Genomic DNA, 20,470 nt, shown 5'->3' with positions numbered 1-20,470 from the left:
GGTCTCTAGTAGAAAAAATATATAAAGTAAATACCTGCTAAACAATCTTGAAAAAATATACCAGTGCACCATTTCCAGGAACTAGCAGTGACCCACATCACAGCTGGGCATCAGATGGCAGGTTTTAGCATCTTATTTCCTGATATGTGGACATGTCGCCTCAGACTGGATAACAGCAATGCAACTCTACCACTGACTTGCAATGTGGATGTTTCATCTTGTAGAGGGTAAATGTTGATGCTTTTAAGCTTAATATATTACCTTTACTTATGACCAATAAGCTGTGATACTCTATATAAATATAGAATATCAACCTGCTACGTCTTGGGATGTTTAATCAGAAGAACACACACTTCGTCTCAATTCAGACAGAGTCAGGTTAATAAAAGATAAGAAATTGATTTTCTAAACAATTAAAAACATGACAAGTTAACCAAGGCTACTGTGATGGATGAATCTAAGAGGATGGGATGTGATGTATGTTGATTTAATGGTGTGCGTTTATCAGAACCTTGTATCCAGAAGAACTGAGTTCTGGATGTTTAAAGAATTTAGTTTGCATTAAACTATGAAGTAGGTTCTTATCAAAACGGCATCAGATGTTTTGATAAGAACGGCATCAGAGTTGAAGAAAAGACCGCAGTACAACCAGGTCGGTCCAGAGTCGTCTCCCGGATTACAACAGATGGATGAAATTATTTGCGTCTAGAGCAGCTGTTTCTGAATAGCTGAAGGAACCGTTTTGCTGTGTCGGCTGTAGGCAGCTTTTAGCTTGTCGAAAGCGTTGGGTTAAAGAAGGTTCGCTCCGAATGGCCTGTCCGTAACTTTCTCTAGAACCGACTCACCGTCAAATGAGCTCTGTTTTAATATTCTCATGTTATGATTTCTTGGCCAACCGGGACGTGCCATGTTAAGGGGTGTTAACAAGCAAACCTCAGAACATCACGCCTTGCATCAGATACAGGAGTTCCGATTCGTGGAACAGAAAGCAATGTGTCAGGATATTAGCTTAACCTCATCATCATCACGTGTCTGAGTGTGTGAGCTGTCAGAAAATAGTGATTCAATTGTTACACCAACATTACTGATCATAATATCAAAATGTTTTATTTCATCCACAGTAATTTAAGCACAGATTAATCAAAACATTTCATTAGTATTCATATAACATTTGGTCACTCAATCATATTATTATTTAATGATTATTTAACTTATGAGTTGTAAAAGTGTTCCTTTTCATGAGAGTGAGCAATCCTGCGGTGTTATCAAAAGAAGGCTTTGTTTGGGAACACAGGCTGATGTCTTGTTCCTCCTGAAATGTCAACAAGGTTTGCAGTATCCTTCTGGGCTTGTTGGAAGATCGAATGTAAAATCCCTTTAGAGAATAGAATTTATGTCTGCAGATGACCGGTGGCATTTAGGTCAATATGTACAAAACTGACCATTGCTGGACGTTACAATCTCCACAAATAACACAAGCCTAGAGGAGCTTTTGCTATGTGGTGAAGATGCCAATCCTAATGGTTAGCTTATAAAAGTCAGTACGTTCTGTTGTTTTCTGGATGCTAAATCGTCAACAGTCTTCCCTGCCGTGAGTCAAGATGGGTGAGTCTGTGAATGTTAAGTGACAGTGTGACATAGATGTGTCCGGATTTTCAAATCCTAGAGTTTCACCGTCTGTTTATTATCAGAAGCTAATGCAGGAGAGAGGTGTAGGAGACTATAAACATGTTCAGCCTGCGTGAAAAACTCAGAGTGACTCATTATAATCAGAAATAATCATTAAAAATGTTTTTTCAGTGTTCCACACTTTTAAACTCAAAATGTACATGAGTGCTTCTAACCACTTATCTTCGTAAAAAGGTGTCTTCCACGACTGGTCTATGGACACCCTCAGGAAGTGATAAGCTGGATCAAAACTTGCATCACCCCCACAGGTACCCAGTCCCAGGTATTTCTTATCAGTTTTTATTTGGAAATGATTTTCAATTTTCAGCCACAGACCTCAAGTCTTACAAAAACATCAGTGAAGTTCATCCAGATCACAATATAGCAGCGGTCCTGCTGGCATTGCAAAATTTGTGGCTGTGTTAGAAGTTTGTTTTGTGTTTTTTTCCGCGTTGTCCTGAGAGACGTAGTTCAATTGTTTTTACTGAACAGGAAGGAAGCTGAATTGTTTGGCGTCAGCTTTTTCTCTTACACATTATTTCACAACACTTCAGTTACAAATACATTGCTTTAAAAAACTTTGAGATTTGGTTTAAAAAGCAGGACCAAATGAAGTTCCGCAAGGATCGGTGTTGGGACCTAAGCTATTTTGACTTTATATAAATTATATTTGTACAGCTAGTGATATTTTAAAATATGTGATGTTTGCTGATGATACAAACTTATTTTGTTCTGGAGATAACATAAAGGAATTACTGAAAACTGTGGAAACAGAATCGATGAAGTTAAATAGATGGTTTGTATTTCATAAACTATCACTGAATAAAAGTAAAACAAAATTTATGTTGTTTGGAGGTATTAAGAGTAATATTGAAGTAAAACTGAACCTAAATAATGTTGAAATTGAAAGAGTATGTGAGACTAAATTTTTAGGAGTAATAATTGATGATAAACTTTGTTGGAGTCTCACATAGATCATGTGAAACGGAAATTATCCAAGTCTATTTCTATTCTTTGTAAAACAAGAGCTTTATTGCACAAGAGCTGCCTTTATTTACTGTACACTTCCCTTTGCTTGCCTTATATGAGTTATTGTGTGGAAATTTGGGGGAAAACATACAAAACATATCTGGATTCAATTTTTAAATTGCAAAAAAGAGCTATTAGAATAATAAATAAAGCTGGATATAGGGAGTCCACAAACCAATTTTTGTAGGATCAGCTATGTTAAAATATAAGGACATTATATATCTTAAAACTTTAGAAATGATGTATAGAGTGATGAAAAAGAATGTTCCAATTTGTATTTTAAGTATGTTTAAATTAAGAGATGGAAAATATGATTTGAGGGGGTCTTATATGTTTGAAATACCTAAAGTGAGAATTAATGATGTGTGTCGGTTTTGGGAGTGAAGTTATGGAATGGACTTAATGATGAACTGAAGATGTGTTATTCTTTGTCATTTTTCAAGAAAAATTAAAAAATTTACATCTTCCAAAGTTATATAAACTTAGTTTTATGTCTAACCTTGTGTTGATTTGATTTCTTGATTTATCATTGCTTTTTCTTTAAATGTTATGCATCTTATCTATCAGCCCTACTTTTTTGTCTTGGATAAGGATTTGATTATCTCTGTAGGCTAATTATAAGCCACTAGGCTTCAACCTATTCCTTTTTTCAGTTGCTTGATTACTTTCCTGTAAAATTGATAAATTTTTGTTGTTGACCGAATAAAAATATCTATCTAAGTCACACTAAAGCGGCACGGTGCTTGTGCTGGCAAGAGCTATCAGGGCAAAGTTCGGTCGGGAGTCGATGAAAAAAGGATCTGACGGCTGACTGACATTGAAATTCACACCACTTGTCAAGACACACACACACACACACACACACACACACACACACACACAAAGCAATAAATGGTGAAATGGAGTTTCTCAATAAAAGGCTTCTGTCAGGCAGTGATAAGCACATGAAGCCCCTCTGAGTGAGAGGGGGATCAGTCAGGAGCAAACGCTGGCAGATGAGAGTGATGAAGAGTGCTTTTAAAAGCAGTTAGAGAGAGCGAGAGAGAGAGAGAGAGAGAGAGAGAGAGAGAGAACGAGAGAGCGAGAGAGAGAGAGAGAGAGAGAGAGAGAGAGAGAGAGAGAGAGAGAGAGAGGATACATGTTTGCAGAAATTATTCTTTTACATTGTGAAAACTGTCAAAGCATTAAACACACCAGGTAGGACTTGTTTACATCAAGTGTAGCTCTCTCCACAGCTGCCAGGTTTACCTTTAACACCTCAGCTCTCAATAAACTGTCACTTTGGAGTGTCATTCATGTCCACTTTACACTAACAATCACGCCATTTTCACTCTATTTCACTAACACACACACAAACACACACTCAGAGTGGCCCACGTGCTAGCACATACCACTTACGCTGGACAGATTTCTCCCTCACCTCTGTCATAGTCAGAGCCAAGCCTGACAGGAGCTACAGAGAACCTCTTCCACTCACTGTCAGTAAGTTTCTTTCTCTCTTTCCTGTCCAAGGCACTTAGTTTCCAGCGTTCTGTGTTTAGTCAGAGTTTCCCCCCTTACTGATCATCCCGTTTCACTTCCTAAAAAATCCTCTTAACCGAATATACATGGTAAATAGTTTCATGTGAGGAAATGCCTCACAGATTAAAAAACGTAGATCTATGTGAATACATGTTTGAAAAAGATTAAAATGGATTTTTGTTTCTTCTTGTGAATCCGATGTGTGCTCACCAAGCGGATGCCGTTCTCAAAGGCCTGCCTCGCCAGAGATGCTGGCCCATCCACAGTCTTTCCATCATCATCAGGTCCCCAACTGGCGCTGTAGATGTCAATGTGCTGCGGGTTGAGGCTCAGAGACCTAGCCTCCACCATATCGGTCACATCTCCATCCAGCATTCGCACACCTGATGTACAAACACAGAAAAATGCATGCGAGCGCCCGCAATGAATTTACTGCCAAGGAAACTTGGCAACCCAATCAAGAAAAGTGTTGACAGCAACACAAGCATGACATATTAATTCATATGGAACCAGAATAGTGAAACAAACAAAACGCAAACAGTTAATGAACAACAACATAATGAATCACTCACCTCCTATTCTGGCGTTGTACGCTATTCCCACAATGCAATGTGTGTTGTTTGCAGATGCAGCGACTTCACCTGCACATCGTGTGCCGTGCCTGAGGAAAGAGCAGGAGTGAAAAACTCATTGTGATCCAGTTACTAACTAGCTCACAACACACACACACACACTGTATCGGATACCTGAGAATAAGGAAATGTGCACAAGCTCAACAGGACATCAACATGCAGCAAAGAAGAGGTCCTTTCTTCTAGCACACACACAAAAAATGATAGCTTAATGGATGTCTTAATAGCTGTGAGTTAGATTACTCAGGTTTCACACAACAGGGCAACATTGCAGCAGTAACTGCAGTGGTGACAATCAGCTCGGGTCACAATCATGTTATGTTTGTGTCTGCTGCCTCCTCAAAAACACCACTTTGTAGATCTGCACAAACACTCACGTCTCCTGTAGAGAACATCTGCTACACAATGCAACAGCCCCCAAAACATCTCCCAGCGCTGCCATGGAAACCAGCATCCAGCTGGACCGAGACACCCTCCGCCAACCCAGGAAAGACCAGGGAAGTTCAGAGCAGCGAGTAGACCAAATACAGTCTGCGTCACAGAAAAATAACCTTCCCAAATATGCACGCTGCTAAATCCTTCTCTTGATAAAGATTAGAATACAGGTCATGCACAAAATCTTTATTATAATTATGCACAATGTGTCCAAGAAATTCTGACATTGCAGCACTCAGGCTTCCTTTACTCTGATGGAATATCAAAAAAAAGCTGGTTTAAATGCACGACACACTCCAGCAGGTTCAGGGCGGGCCCTTTTAATCATTTATATAATGTGTACCTTTTGTCTTCTTGCCAATTGATTTTAGCTCAAAAGTCACATTCTGCACCATCGATACAGCATTAATTTTTTCATAAATCCAGGTAGAGTTTTGTTTAGATTTCACATCTAAACACAAGAATATTGTGGATCCGAAATATTTGTGCACTATGAACGATAGAGCAAAAATGTCTCCGAATTAAAAAAATAAGTAATTCAAGAACCTATTCTTTATCATTTGACTTTCTAAAGATGATAAGGGTCTGAATTAAAATGCATCCCAGAAACAATTATTGACATCCTTCAATAAATCTAAATTACATCCTGAAAAACAAACCAAAAGAAAAAAGCATCAGCATCTTTCTCAGCATTTGCTGTGACCAGAATTAATGAGTGACTAATGAAAATCAGCTGATATCACATATCCAAGCTCCTCGATGACATCAGAAATCATCATCATCACACACACACACACACACACACACACACACACACAATGGATGGGACAATTCTCCACCATTTTCCGCTCATATCACACAGTTCTGTGTTTTTATTGAACAGAGGCAACAGTAGTACACGATGGAGAAGGTTTTACGATATGGAAAATTATGGCTGCCTCTGGTTTTTGAACCTCCACATGTATAAAACAAAACACCAAGTAATAGTCAAGGCGTTTTAGAGCATGATGTCAGAAATATAGGCCTCAGGAAAAGTGTAGCCACTTTCAGAAGGATTGTGGTTTATTACACAAACAACAGAACAAATAAATAGTGGAAAAGGAGCTTAATTGGTCCTGAAACTAATCCAAATTCAGACCTTTAAAGAAAGAATATCCACTACTTGTCAGTTCTTCAGGCTCTTTTCATGACTAACACCATGACAAAAAAAATGCAAAATGCCAAACAAAATGCAAAAGCAGATCTTATTCAAGTTTAAATGCAGCTTTGAACAGGTGAACACACCTGTGATTAACCTCCACTTTAACATCCAGTGTTCGCAACATGGCTTCAGAAAAGCTTCACATATCAGAGTTGCTAAATGTTTTGTAGATGAAAACAGACGTTTTAAAAAAAAATCCGTAAAAGTTCTTGATGTTTCCATTTTTTTCAGTTCATCTCTACTTTTTCTCATTTCTAACATCTCCCTCTTAATGGAGACGTGTTCTGATACGGTATGGTACGGCAGCTGCACCAAGGCGGATAGAGTGAGGCTTCAGAGTGTGGTAAAGACAGCACAGAAGATCATCGGCTGTCCTCTCCCCTCCATGATGGACACTTATTCCTCCCGCTGCCTCAGTAGGGCAGCAAACATCATCAAGGACAGCTCCCACCCTGGCTTCAACATGTTCAGACTGCTTCCCTCAGGGAAGCGCTACAGGTGCATTAATACAAAAACCCACACTCAAAAACAGTTTCTTCCCCAAAGCAATAACCACCCTGAACTCATGTATGCACCGATAACACAGCCCCCCACTTCCCACTTCCTCCATTGACCACCACTATCTATTGATACCAAATTCCATGTGCAATAATTGTATATGCATAACATTACTGTCCATATGAACATAGAGCTGCAGAACTGTAACAATACTGTGCAATAATTTGTATACAACACTTACTTTCCATATGTACGTAGCGCTGCAGAACTGTACCCCCCCACCCCCACCCCCCAAGTATGTTTGTTTTACACTGAGATGCTCTGTATCTCACTTTACACCTGTATAGTGACAATAAAGGCATTCTATTCTATTCTATTCTATACGTGTGGTATCAATAAACAAAAGAAGTCTTTTCCACCGTCTACCGTATGGTGCGGTAAAGAAAACAGCAGTTTTCGCACCATACCTTCTGCATGGTGTCGTGCCTTCTGTCAGCCATAAACAGACACTTCTCTGCACAGCCTCCTGTTTAATTTTCCAGCTGCAAGAGAGATTCTTCAGGAGAAACTCTCCAGTCGGGAAATGCAAGTGTGAACAGCAAAAGAGGAAAAAGTCTGGATCCAATTGTTCTGAAAGTCTGGAATAGTAACAACAGCCCAGCAGTGGCGGCTGTAAAAAAAAAAAAAAAAAGGGTTTACAGCTTTTACTCCATCATTATGTATGTCTTCGTCAAGCAATTGCTGATTATTCTTTCAGGCAATTTTCTGATCAAATCTTTATGACCAGGACTCAAAGCTGAATTTCCCAAATCTTCTGAAAGGTTAACAAGTCACTTTTGCACCGACAGTGTGGAACACTTGTTTAATCCATACATTTGCAGTGGTCTCTAGTAGGAATGAATGTCAATGAAAGCCAGTGCACCATTTCCAGGAACTAGCAGTGAGCCACATCACAGCTGAGCTTCAGACAGCAGGTTTTGGAGTCTTATTTCCTGATATTTGGACATCTCGTCATGGATTGGATAACACATACATGACTCTAGTAAGTAAGTAAGTCAGTCAGTAAGTAAATTTTATTTATATAGCACTTATCACAGACATAGAATCACAAAGTGCTTCACATAGATCAAAATAAAGCAAAGTCATAAAATCAAAATGCTCTCAAAACAGAATCAGATTAACATCAGAAAAAATAAAGTAATAAAATTATACGTTTTCATAAACAGATGAAAGATGAAAAATTTGAGTTAAAAATAAAATTAAATGTTTAGTTAAAAGCAGCTTTAAATAAAAGGGTCTTCAGCTGTTTTTTTAAAGTGTCCAGACTGTCAACGCTGCGTAAGGATAAAGGAAGATCATTCCAGAGTCGGGGTGCAACAGTCTGGAAGGAGCGATCACCTTGACTTTTGTATCTGGTCTTTGAAACTTCTAGAAGGTTCTGGTGGGTGGACCTGAGGGCTCGGGTTAGAGCATAAGGCTTTAACAGTTCAGTAATATAGGAAGGGGCTTGACCATGTAGAGCATTGAAAGTTATAGTCATAATTCTAAAATGAGCTCTAAAGTTAACGGGTAACCAGTGCAGAGACATTAGAATAGGAGTGATGTGTGTTCTTCTGTTTGCTCCAATTAGGAGCCTCGCTGCAGAGTTCTGGACCAACTGAAGGCGGTCAAGGGCTTTTTTGTTAAAACATGTGAAAAGCGTGTTACAGTAGTTTAGACGCGAGGAGATAAAGGCATGGAGAACCATTTCAAATTCATGTTTTGACACCGACCTTCGCAGTTTGGAGATGTTTCTTAAATGATAAAAACAGTTTCGGACCAACGTTTTTGAGTGGCCTTCAAGAAACATTGGTCAAAAATAACACCCAAATTCCTTAAGTTTGTCTTGACGGCAGAAGATAAATGACCAAGTTTTACACTAATCAGGGGAACCATGCTCTCATGGGCAATGATCAGACATTCAGTCTTTTCAGAATTTAACTGAAGGAAGTTTTCTTCTAGCCAGCTGGTGATAGAAGTACTAGGCTGTGTCTCAATTCAGGGTCTGCATCCTACGTCGGCCGGATTCGTCGGCCGGTTACGTCACAGCGCCGCGACTAGGCCTGTCCCAATTCGAAGACTCCTTCAAATGCGGTCGACGAATGCGGCCTTCTTTTCGCCTGAATGAAGGATGGGTCGGGTGTATCCTTCAATAGGTAGCATTTCCCAAGATGCCTTGCGGGCCGGCCGGCAGAAAAACTTAAAAACAATGGCGGACAGTGAAGCGGGAGCTGTCAGAGAGAATTGCGCATATAAATGTCAGTATAAACTTGAAAACTGTTAGGTTAAGGACTTTTTGTGATACATGAACGTTATTTTAGTTAGAAAAGTTACAGTAAAAGTGCTTGTATTGCGGTCTCGGCTCGTATGTTCGGCCGCTCGGTGTCGTACTTCACCCGTTAAGTTTTCCCCCTGATTTTAATAGAAGTTTGTATTTTAGGTACAAGAGAAAACCAGGGAATTTATTAAGCTTAGGGCGGAGATGGACCACATGATCACCGGAGCAAAGTATTCGGCGGCTGTGGCATGGAGGTACAATAACATCTCATATTTTAAAAACTCGTTTGAGTTTTTTTTTTCTGCGAAAACATGAAAGGAATAACCCGTTGTCCTCTTTTCTCTTCCTGTTTCTTTTCTTACATGTTTGTTAAGACTATTCTGGAGAAAATGGGCATCCAGGGGAAGGTGACAGCGATGGCCAGCTTCTGGAGCTGATAAGGGAGGACATGCAGAGGGAGGCAGAGCAGCAGAGGGCACAGGAGAGAAGGGAGAACTTTGACAGGCTTTTTACTTTGCTAGAAAAAATGGTTAATAAAGATTAAACATGTACATATAAAAGAAATATCTAAATAAAATCAGTTCTGCATTAAACTCTTGAATTTTATTTTGGTTTACAAATGAGAATTGTTTACTAGACCCGCTGGGTCTTAAAGTCTTAAAAGGTGATAAATGGGTTTTGGTCAAATTAAGACCCTTAGAAAGTATTAAAAACTATTATCACATCTTTGCTCAGGCTCAGCTTGTCGAAAGTATTTTATCCGAATTAGCTCTCCAACAGTCAAGGAAATGATTAAAGATCTAAATAAAACTTCGAGCTCCATCGTTTAAAGTTCCTTCTCCCTTCTGCTCAGCGGTTCCACGGTTGCTAGGCGACGGAACGTTCGCCGAGGGAGAGGCGGGGATTCATGAAGGCTAGGCCTGTCCAAATTCACAGCCGTTAACATCCGGTCTACCCGGCCGACGGAGGACCCAGCCCACGTCGGCCGAGTGGGCTGGGTCCTTCGAAGGATGCAGACCCTGAATTGAGACACAGCCCTAGTGTCTATCAGCTGACAGTTTACAGAACTCAGAATCCTTAAAGGAGCAGTACAGCTGAATATCATCTGCATATAGGTGATGAGAGACATTATGAAAAGAATCAAGTATCTGTCCAAGAGGGTGTGTGTACAGCAGAAACAACCACGACTCTACCACTCAGTGTGTTTACATGTACACCAGAAAACCGAAGTATTGCCCTAAAAAGACTCACGTCGTTTTTTTATTTAAACGTCATGCTAACGTGTTAGTCTGGCTGAAGGCAAACTGGATCTAATCGAGCTGAAGCACCCAGATAATGCAGTAGCAATCTGATTACATTCTGCATGTAAACGGATCAGTCGAGCTAAACCGGTAAGCCGCTCGCATTCCGGCGGTGACGAGACTGCGGAAGCGGTCTTCTGAGAAGACAGTCGTCACAAAACACGTAATACCATAAAATAGGACAGAATGTACCCAACAAGCTGTGCTGCAGAATTGTTTTACATTCCTTCAGCCATTGTACATATCCTGTTTCACTTCCGTCTGCTACACTCCCACCAGCCTCTGTTTCCCGCTTGTGTTGCTATAAGCTAACCAGAAGAATGTAGATATGAACAGGGGCATGTCGCCACCTACTGTACCGGAATGGAACTAACTTTATTCGAGAGGCCGGTTTTCTAATGTGCACGCAAACTAGTATAAAACTCTGCTTATTGCAATAAGATCGACCTGGATCGACTTAGATGTCGATCAGTGCGCGTGTAATCACACTGACTGACTTGCAGCAAGGATGTTTTATCTCCATAAATAACAAGCCTGGAGGAGCTTCTGCGGTGTGGTGAAGCTGCTAATGGTAATGGTTAGCTTCTAGTAGCCGAGATATCCTCTGCAGTTTCCTGGATGCTAAACCAAAAACAGCCTTTCCCGTCGAGAGTCGAGATGAGTCCATGAACTTTAAATGATAGCATGACATAGATCTGTCAGGCTTTTCAAATCCTAGAGTTTCACCGCCTATTTTCTATCAGAAGCTAATGCAGGAGATAGGTGTAGGAGACTATTTCATGTTCAGCCTGCATGAAAAACTCAGAGTGAGCGATTTAAATCCAAAATAAATTTTTAAAAATTGGTTTTCAGTGTTCTACACCTTTAAAGTTGAAGAAAACCAGATTAAAACAGTTATAATTCACTGATAGGCCCTTTTATAGCAAACTTATTGGGACAAACCGTTGGTTCCCTTTTTCAGAACGCTCCAGCAGCCTCAAGTCATTGCACATCACTGCAGTAATCCATAAAATTGTCCGTCTGGCCATCTTTCCAGTCTTAAGTGTTTGCCTGAATTTTCCATTTTCTTCACATCTGTGTCACAGTCACTCATGAAACTTTCTGCTCAAACAGAACTGCATCTAAAGCACAGTTGCTCGAGAAGTGAGAGAACAGCAGATGCAGCCACAGTAACTTTAATTCTGACTAAAGCTTTAGTTGTTTTTCCAGTTTCAGAGTACAAACATGCAAACATCAATATATGTGGATTTTCCAGCGTTAGTGCTTGTTTTAAATGGTGAAAGAGACACAACATAGAGCTTTATACTAAACAGCAGTTCGTTTTTACTACTAGCAGGGTTCCCACTCTTTTCTTGAAATAATTTTCCAGGACTTTTCCAGGACATTTTCAAGACTTTTTCAGTGTACAAGTCAAGTTATCATAACTGCAGTTTGCCGATATCCCGATATATTTAGAAACAGATATGATATTGTACCTACCCACACCGTTATTTTGACAATATAGTTGTGGAAAGATTTTTGTCTTTCACAAGCCCACCTGCTTTCCTCTACTTACAATGCAACACAACTAAAACAGAAGTTATTCTCTACTTTAGTTCATACCAGAGGTGTGACATTGTGGAATCATCAAGTCATCTCCATGTCCTGTTTTTGTTCTGCTCAGCAACTGAACCAGGTTAATCCACTGTGCTGAATGAAATCGTCGTCGTCTTCCTCCGCTTATCCGGGTCTGGGTCGCAGGGGCAGCATCCCAACTAGGGAGCTCCAGACCGTCCTCTCCCCAGCCACCTCCACCAGGACCCCAAGGCGTTCCCGGACCAGATTGGAGATGCAACCTCTCCAACGAGTCCTGGGTCGACCCGGGGGCCTCCTGCCGGCAGGACATGCCCGAAACACCTCCCCAGGGAGGCGTCCAGGGGGCATCCTGACCAGATGCCCAAACCACCTCAACTGACTCCTTTCGATCTGGAGGAGCAGCGGTTCTACTCAGAGTCCCTCCCGAATGTCCGAGCTCCTCACCCTATCTCTAAGGCTGAGCCCGGCCACCCTATGGAGGAAACTCATTTCGGTCGCTTGTATCCGCAATCTCGTTCTTTCGGTCATTACCCAAAGCTCATGACCATAGGTGAGGATTGGGACGTAGATTGACCAGTAAATCGAGAGCCTGGCTTTCTGGCTCAGCTCCCTCTTCACCACGACAGATCGGCTCAACGTCCGCATCACTGCAGACGCCGAACCAACCTGCCTGTCGATCTCCCGATCCCTCCTACCCTCACTCGTGAACAAAACCCTGAAATACTTAAACTCCTCCACTTGAGGTAGGACCTCTCTCCCGACCCGGAGTTGGCAAGCCACCCTTTGCCGGTCGAGAACCATGGTCTCAGATTTGGAGGTGCTGATCCTCATCCCAGCCGCTTCACACTCGGCCGCGAACCTACCCAGCAAGAACTGAAGGTCAGAGCTGGATGAAGCTAGGAGGACCACATCATCCGCAAAAAGCAGAGACGAGATTCTCCTGCCATCAAACTCGACACACTCCACACCACGGCTGCGCCTAGAAATTCTGTCCATAAAGGTAATGAACAGAACCAGTGACCAAGGGCAGCCCTGGCGGAGTCCAACCCTCATCGGGAACAGGTCCAACTTACTACCGGCTATGCGGACCAAACTCACGCTCCTCTGGTAAAGGGACTGAATGGTCCTTAACAGAAAGCCACCCACCTCATACTCCTGGAGCGTCCCCCACAGAGCGCCCCTGGGGACACAGTCATAAACCTTCTCCAAATCCACAAAACACATGTGGATTGGTTGGGCAAACTCCCATGCCCCTCCATCACCCTTGCAAGGGTATAGAGCTGGTCCACAGTTCCACGGCCAGGACGAAAACCACATTGCTCCTCCTCAATCAGAGATTCGACTATCGATCGGACCCTCCTCTCCAGTACTTTTCCAGGGAGGCTGAGGAGTGTGATCCCCCTATAGTTGGAACACACCCTCTGGTCACCCTTCTAAAAGATGGGGGCCACCACCCCAGTCTGCCACTCCACAGGAACTGCCCCCGATGACCACGCAATGTTGCAGAGACATGTCAACCATGACAGTCCTACAACATCCATAGCCTTGAGATACCCAGGATGAATCTCATCCACCCCTGGGGCTCTGCCGCTGTGTAGTTGTTTGACTACCTCAGCAACTTCTGCCCCCAAGATTGGACAGTCCATCCCCATGTCTCCTGGCTCTGGTTCCTCCTCGGAATGCGCGTAGGTGGGATTGAGGAGCTCCTCAAAGTATTCCTTCCACCGTCTGACCATAGCCCCAGTTGATGTCAGCAGCTCCCCATCCCCACTGTAAACAGTGTGAGCGAGTTGCTGTCTTCCTCTCCTGAGGCGTCGGACAGTTTGCCAGAACCTCTTTGGAGCCGATCGATAGTCTTTCTCCATGGCCTGACCAAACTCCTCCCACGCCCGAGATTTTGCCTTGGCAACTGCCACTGCTGCACCCCGCTTGGATATCCAGTACCTATCTGCTGCCTCCGGAGACCCACAGACCAGCCACGCCTTGTAGGCCTCCTTCTTCAGCCTGACGGCTCCCCGAACCTCTGGTGTCCACCAGCGGGTACGGGGGTTACCACCACAACTGGCACCGGCCACCTTGCGACCACAGCTAGCAACAGCCGCCTCAACAATCGCAGAGTGGAAGAAGGCCCGCTCGGAGTCAATGTCCCCCACTGCTCTCGGGACACGGTCAAAGCTCTGCCGGAGGTGGGAGTTGAAGACCGTCTTGACAGGGTCTTCTGCCAGGCGTTCCCAGCAGACCCTCACTATGCGTTTGGGTCTGCCAGGTCTACGCAGCATCTTCCCCTGCCATCTGATCCAACTCACCACCAGGTGGTGATCAATTGACAGCTCCGCTCCTCTCTTCACTCGGGTATCCAAAACATACGGCCGTAGGTCAGATGATACGACTACAAAGTCCAGCATCGACCTGCGACCTAGGCTGCCCTGGTACCAAGTGTACCGATGGGCATCCTTATGTTCGAACATGGTGTTCGTTATGGCCAAACTGCGGCTTGCACAGAAGTCCAATAATGAAACACCACTTGAGTTCAGATCAGGCGGGCCGTCCCTCCCAATCACACCCCTCCAGGTCATGCTGTCATTGCCCAGGTGAGCATTGAAGTCCCCCAGCAGGACAATGGAGTCCCCTGATGGAGCACTATCTAGCACTCGTCCCAGGGATTTCAAAAAGGGTGGGTACTCTGAACTGGTATTTAGCCCATAAGCGCAAACTACAGTCAGGACCCGTTCCTCGACCCGAAGGCGCAAGGAAGCTACCCTCTCTTCCACTGGGGTAAACCCCAACACACAGGCAGAGAGTCTTGGGGCTAGCAAAAAGCCAGTTTTGAAAAGTTTTGAATTGGCACCGTCTTCCTGACATCACTCACTCCTGCCTATAAAGGACACAAAGACATATTTTGAAAGATTGTTACTGTTTATACAATAAATTAGGCCTACTTTTCAAACCTTAGCTCTTTCATATCTTTCATATTCTATGTATTATACTTACTGTACACATCACATTACACTTTACTGCTTATTCCACATAGTTGGATGTTAAACTGCATTTTGTTGTTCCAGTATTGGTCATTTTAGGTTAGTCCAGTCATCCAGAAACAAGATTCAGGATAGATGACTAGGCTAATATCTCCCGCTAACACCACAGACATATTGAACCTGAAAAATATTTTTTTCTACCTCAGAGATAAGTACTTGTAGTTGTTCGCTACCATTTTAGTCTGGACTGTACGTAACATTACTATGATAAATATATAGTTACCACTTAAAATCATTCTAGTTATTAATTTAGCCGTGTTGAATTCAATTTAATTACGTTAACAACTTTGTTCAATGACCATGCCAGTCCAGTTCTCACTGCCACCTGGCTGCGGTCTGTGTAGCTAGCTAAAAACAGTATGAACAGCTGAGGCTCTGTCCTCTGAGCACATACTTAGTATTTTGATAGAATCAAATTCATGACATTTTTATCATTCACATATTTTTGTTTCTGCTGTTGGACGATAGAACAAGTATGAATTACTGAGTGGAGCGCGGGTCCGGTAGACTACCTGCTTTCCGTTGCTATCCCGAAGCTCTCCTCAAGTTCACTCGTCTCATCGCATGAGTGAAAAAAACAAAAGCTCTCCGCTGCTCCTTTGTCACTCAACAGAGAGAAGGAGAAAAACCTCTCGCTCTATAAACTGCGATAACGCAATACTCGCGAACCGAGTCGCTACTTTTGGCCCTTCTTTAGAGAAATAAATCTAGGGGTGAAAATCTGTAAATCTAGCCAAAAAGACAGTTGGAAAAACAGAAGTGGAACTGGAACTGAAGGGGATTATGCAATCAAATTGGTTGGAAGCGTCATGTGGGGCACTGTGCCAGCTAGATGCAGAAATTAAAGGAGAAGCGCTACAGCCCAATATTGCCCAAAATGTTTAATCCATTTGTTTATCCACAAGAATGGGAAATTATTTTCCAGGACAACTCAAAAATTTCCAGGACATTTTGCAATTCCCCCCATTTTCCATGTGTTTTCCATGACTGGAAAATTGGACTATCATTTTCCAGGTTTTCCAGGTTTTCCAGGACGCGTGGGAACCCTGACTAGCCATCTGTTCTGACAGAATTTTTTTCTAAATTTCTTTGGGGAAATCTAAAAAAATCTGCTGAAAATAATTAGATTTAGAAGACAAGCAGGAAAGTTCATTATTACTTAGATGAATGTGTTGTGATCAAATGTGTTCCATCAGATAGCTGCAAGAGAAATTCATTTAATGAATATAGTTTTTTCCATCTGCATCTCCATCTATTAGTTTTGCTGGTGTAAAACTAAGAAATAAAACGCAGTTTCATTCTCTGAAATTCAACAGATTTTGTGCAGGTTTCTTTTTGCCAACAAAGACCAGTTTTACCTTGTAAAATAATGCATTAATTTAGCTCTTTAAGAGAACGCAACTAACAAAACATTGAATAAATACAACAAATTTGTTTTAGATGAAATGTCAAATAAACAACCCAGATTTCTTCGTTAACATACGAAGCCAACAAGCTGACTGAGCTGCATCTGTGGACCTCATGTCTCTTTAAGACTATGCATCACCAGCAGGGACCGAGCCACAGCCACGACACTCAGGCTGCTGCAGCCAATAGTGCAGACGCGTGTGCACACACACACACACACAAAATAGGTACTCTGAGCCAAAGCCAAACTGGCGCAAGACAAGTGCATGGACGTGAGAGTTTCTTTTTTTTTTCCTTCTTACAAACACAAACACACTCGTGTTACTCCAAACAGAAAAACCTCAACCAACCCACAAATGTCACTATTGGATTCACTGATGTTACTCATCGCACCCACAAGAAAGTGAAAAGTCAGCTGAAACATTTCTCTCTTTTACCCCTCTGGAACCACTTTTAAAAATTCATTGTACATGTTTCTCATTTTCTGAAGTACGCTTTTCCCCTCTTACTTGTTCTCATTGGTTGCATCGTATCGTGGCATGGGGTCTGCATCGTTGCTGTTGACATCAAAGCTTGCTTGTGGGTCCTGAAAGAGACATCAAGGTGAATTCAAGGGTATAAGACCTCAAACTTGGTGGGAAGAAAATGTCACTTTAACCAGAAAGTTTGTTAGAAACCTTTGAGGGCATGTGTATAGGCAATTATTACATCAGGAAAATGCTTCTCTAACCCGATCAAACACATTAGCGTCACATACAGCAGTTGTGTAAATCTAATCTAATCTGAGCTAATCCAGGCTGCGGGGCATTCCACCCTTTGGCATGAACAAATCCTGACAGTAACCCCGGGTTTCCACCGGAGCCGTCAGCAGCACATTACTGCAGCAGCACGTCTTGCTCGCGTAAGCTGCTGCTTGGCCCTTCCCACGAGATGCGAAGCAGCAGGGGAGCAGCTGTCACCGACACAGCACGAAGTCACACGAGTGACTTCGTCAGTAAACACAACAACAAGCAGGAGAAAATTACAACATGGTTTGTGTTTTATGTTCTGTCCGTTTTACAATCGCCAATACGGACCTGAAAAACAAAGGAGACCGCTAGCTAGGTGATAACTTCTCACAGAGCCGCACAGTTAGTAACCTTTTTTAAAGTAAAGCAACCGGAAGGCAGTACGTTCTTTATTCTGAAAATCTCGGGTGCTTCTCTCCATTTCCGCGTCCGATTTCCTGTCTTTCCTTCCCCAAAAATGTCGAACTTGACCCGTTTCAGAGGCGTCGCGCGTAGAAAATAGAACCGGCGCGTAAAGGCCGCGACATGCTGCTCCTGAGACGCGGCCGACTTGCGCTGCTGACGGCTGCCGACGGCTCCAGTGGAAAAGGTTCTGTTGACCACAGCGGTTCCTATCAGCAGTTATGACGTGCTGCTGCAGTAATGTGCTGCTGACGGCTCCTGTGGAAAGCCGGGGTAAGAGTAGCTGAACATCACAGCGCAGGCACTGTAAACCAGGGTGAATCATTTTATCTGCACAGCTGACTGATATAGTTACCTGCTGCTTCAAGCCAAGATGCGACTCTAATGGGCCATTCCCTTCTGTACCGGGTCGGCCCGGGCCGGGTAGCCCCAGTCAGCCCCAGCCTGGCCCGGTTGATTCCACACATCCTTGTCTTAAGCCCATGTGGGCTGATTCTACCCACCAATCAGAGGCTTGCTCTAATGGAAGGTGTGAATTTGCTGTCAGCAGTGGGTGTGTTGGCCCTGGTCGGCCTGAAGCAGACCCCCTCGAGAAGAGGGCTGAGAATGAGCCTTGGTTGGCCCGGAAAAATGCCAGGCCACCCAGATATGTAAACAACCTACGCTACCCGGCCCGGGCCGACCCGGTACAGATGGGAATGGCCCATAAATGTCTGACCTTAGTCTGGCAGGTACACTGTTACGGCTGCCAGCCTGGCCATTGGGATGCAGGAGCCAGGATCACCCAGCCCTGGTGATCAGCCTGACACCGCCCCTCCAAATCCTCTCTTCCAGGCTGCTGAGGAGCACAGCTGAGCTGAATCCTGCTGATGACCAACACCTGGATAAAAAGGCTGTGCCTTCAGCAGTCTGGGAGGCAGCAGTGCAGGGGTTCTGCTGTCCGCCAGGCCTCGTTTTGGTTTTAACCCCTTCGTTTTGATGAGAAAAATAGTTATAACTCTGAGTGATCCAAATGGATCTTTGTTTGATGTCAACTTCGTTGACTCTGTTTTAAGGTTAATATTGTAGTTTACCGGCTTTGGGATTTTAAAACACTGTTTTCGTAGCGCGTCGGTTTTTATCATCGACTTGTGTTTTTTAAAGCACCTTCTGTTTCGGTAAAACTTTTAACAAAGTTTTAACCAGGTGTTTTAATATTGATAATTCACCCTTTAAATGTTAACCTTTTAGTCTTGATTTTGTTTGGCATTATTTTAATGATGCTCTCCATCTGTTTGGTCTTGTTTTTAGAACCTTTTATGACAATTAAATCCATATTAACTCCACTGCCGCATTTCTCATGTTGCCCCCCTTCACATTTTAACACTTCCTGTCGGGGACGTAACATACACACACCACAACAACCATGAAAAATTTGCTATTACAGATAAAAAAAATAAAATACATGTATACACAGACTATCTGCAATCATAAGTTTCAGGAAGATTCCCACAATTCACGGTGAGAAGATCTAAGCAGAATCATATTTTAGTTTATTGTTTGACTTTAATAATTATATTTTCTGTATTTTCTCACCTCAGGTTGTAACAAAGCATGAGAATAAAGACTTTTTTTTCTAGAAGTTGCTTTGCTGGAACACACACATACAAATAAAGCAAGACCCACACTGCCAATCAGAGTGGCCCTACACGCGCATACATACACACTCACGTAGTTCTGTAAAAGGTCCGGGTGGTTCCTCTCAATGCCGTCATCAAGTATGGTCACCACAACGTCTTTACCCGTGTAGCCCCTCTTCCATGCCCCCATGATGTTCATGTCTGATTGGCAGTTATTGACATCATCGTTGCAGTGCTGCAGAGACAGAGACAGTGAATTTTCTTTATAAACAGAAGAAAAAAAAACACAAATTAAAAGGTTATGAGCATATCCACATGACTAATCCTTAATTCACAGCAAGCTGGAGCGTAATCGTTGCACAGTCTGGCATAAACAAGACTAAACATGTTTAAGTGGGGCTCGTTTGGAGAATTCTTCACAATATCCCTCACAGCTTTGTTCAAGCATGTCACTTTGTGCCTTTGAAAGATTTAACCCAAACTCTTGGCATCTTTTAGCCTGGGATGGCCACGATCTATTGATGGCTGTCAGTTGTAGGGCGGGATCTATGGTTGTCCTTTAGTCTCCACATGCTATTGGATAACAACGTGACTAATGGGCCATTCCCATCTGTACCGGGTCGGCCCGGGCCAGGTAGCGTAGGTTGTTTACATATCTGGGTGGCCTGGTATTTTTCCGGGCCAACCAAGGCTCATTCTCAGCCCTCTTCTCGAGGGGGTCTGCTTCAGGCCGACCAGGGCCAACACACCCACTGCTGACAGCAAATTCACACCTTCCATTAGAGCAAGCCTCTGATTGGTGGGTAGAATCAGCCCACATGGGCTTAAGGCAAGGATGTGTGGAATCAACCGGGCCAGGCTGGGGCTGACTGGGGCTACCCGGCCCGGGCCGACCCGTTACTAATGGGAATGGCCCAATACTCCCCGCTCCAAATGTCGATGGTGGCCGGAAGGACCGGTGGCGCCAGTGCTTGGCAGCCTCGCCTGTCAGTGCGCCCCAGGGCAGCTGTGGCTACATCGTAGCTCATCACCATCAGTG

At 43.2% G+C, this 20,470-nt stretch overlaps 1 protein-coding gene across 4 annotated transcripts in view; it reads right to left on the bottom strand.

Moving 5' to 3' along the window:
- Positions 1 to 20,470, bottom strand: part of pcsk5b (proprotein convertase subtilisin/kexin type 5b) — a 97,610-nt gene that overhangs the window by 51,605 nt on the left and 25,535 nt on the right. For all 4 annotated transcript variants that reach the window (XM_015972702.3, XM_054731488.2, XM_015972704.3 and 1 more), the window contains exons 4-7: positions 19,523 to 19,666; positions 17,132 to 17,208; positions 4,791 to 4,879; positions 4,429 to 4,601 (exon numbers count right to left, since the gene is read on the bottom strand). In XM_015972702.3, the coding sequence (XP_015828188.3) occupies positions 4,429 to 4,601; positions 4,791 to 4,879; positions 17,132 to 17,208; positions 19,523 to 19,666 (483 nt within the window). The remainder of the gene's footprint in view (positions 1 to 4,428; positions 4,602 to 4,790; positions 4,880 to 17,131; positions 17,209 to 19,522; positions 19,667 to 20,470) is intronic.

Source organism: Nothobranchius furzeri, chromosome 17 (assembly GCF_043380555.1).
Source record: "Nothobranchius furzeri strain GRZ-AD chromosome 17, NfurGRZ-RIMD1, whole genome shotgun sequence".
Classification (NCBI taxonomy): domain Eukaryota; kingdom Metazoa; phylum Chordata; class Actinopteri; order Cyprinodontiformes; family Nothobranchiidae; genus Nothobranchius; species Nothobranchius furzeri.
Note: the sequence above shows the minus strand (reverse complement) of the source record. Positions and strands in the feature narration are given on the sequence as shown.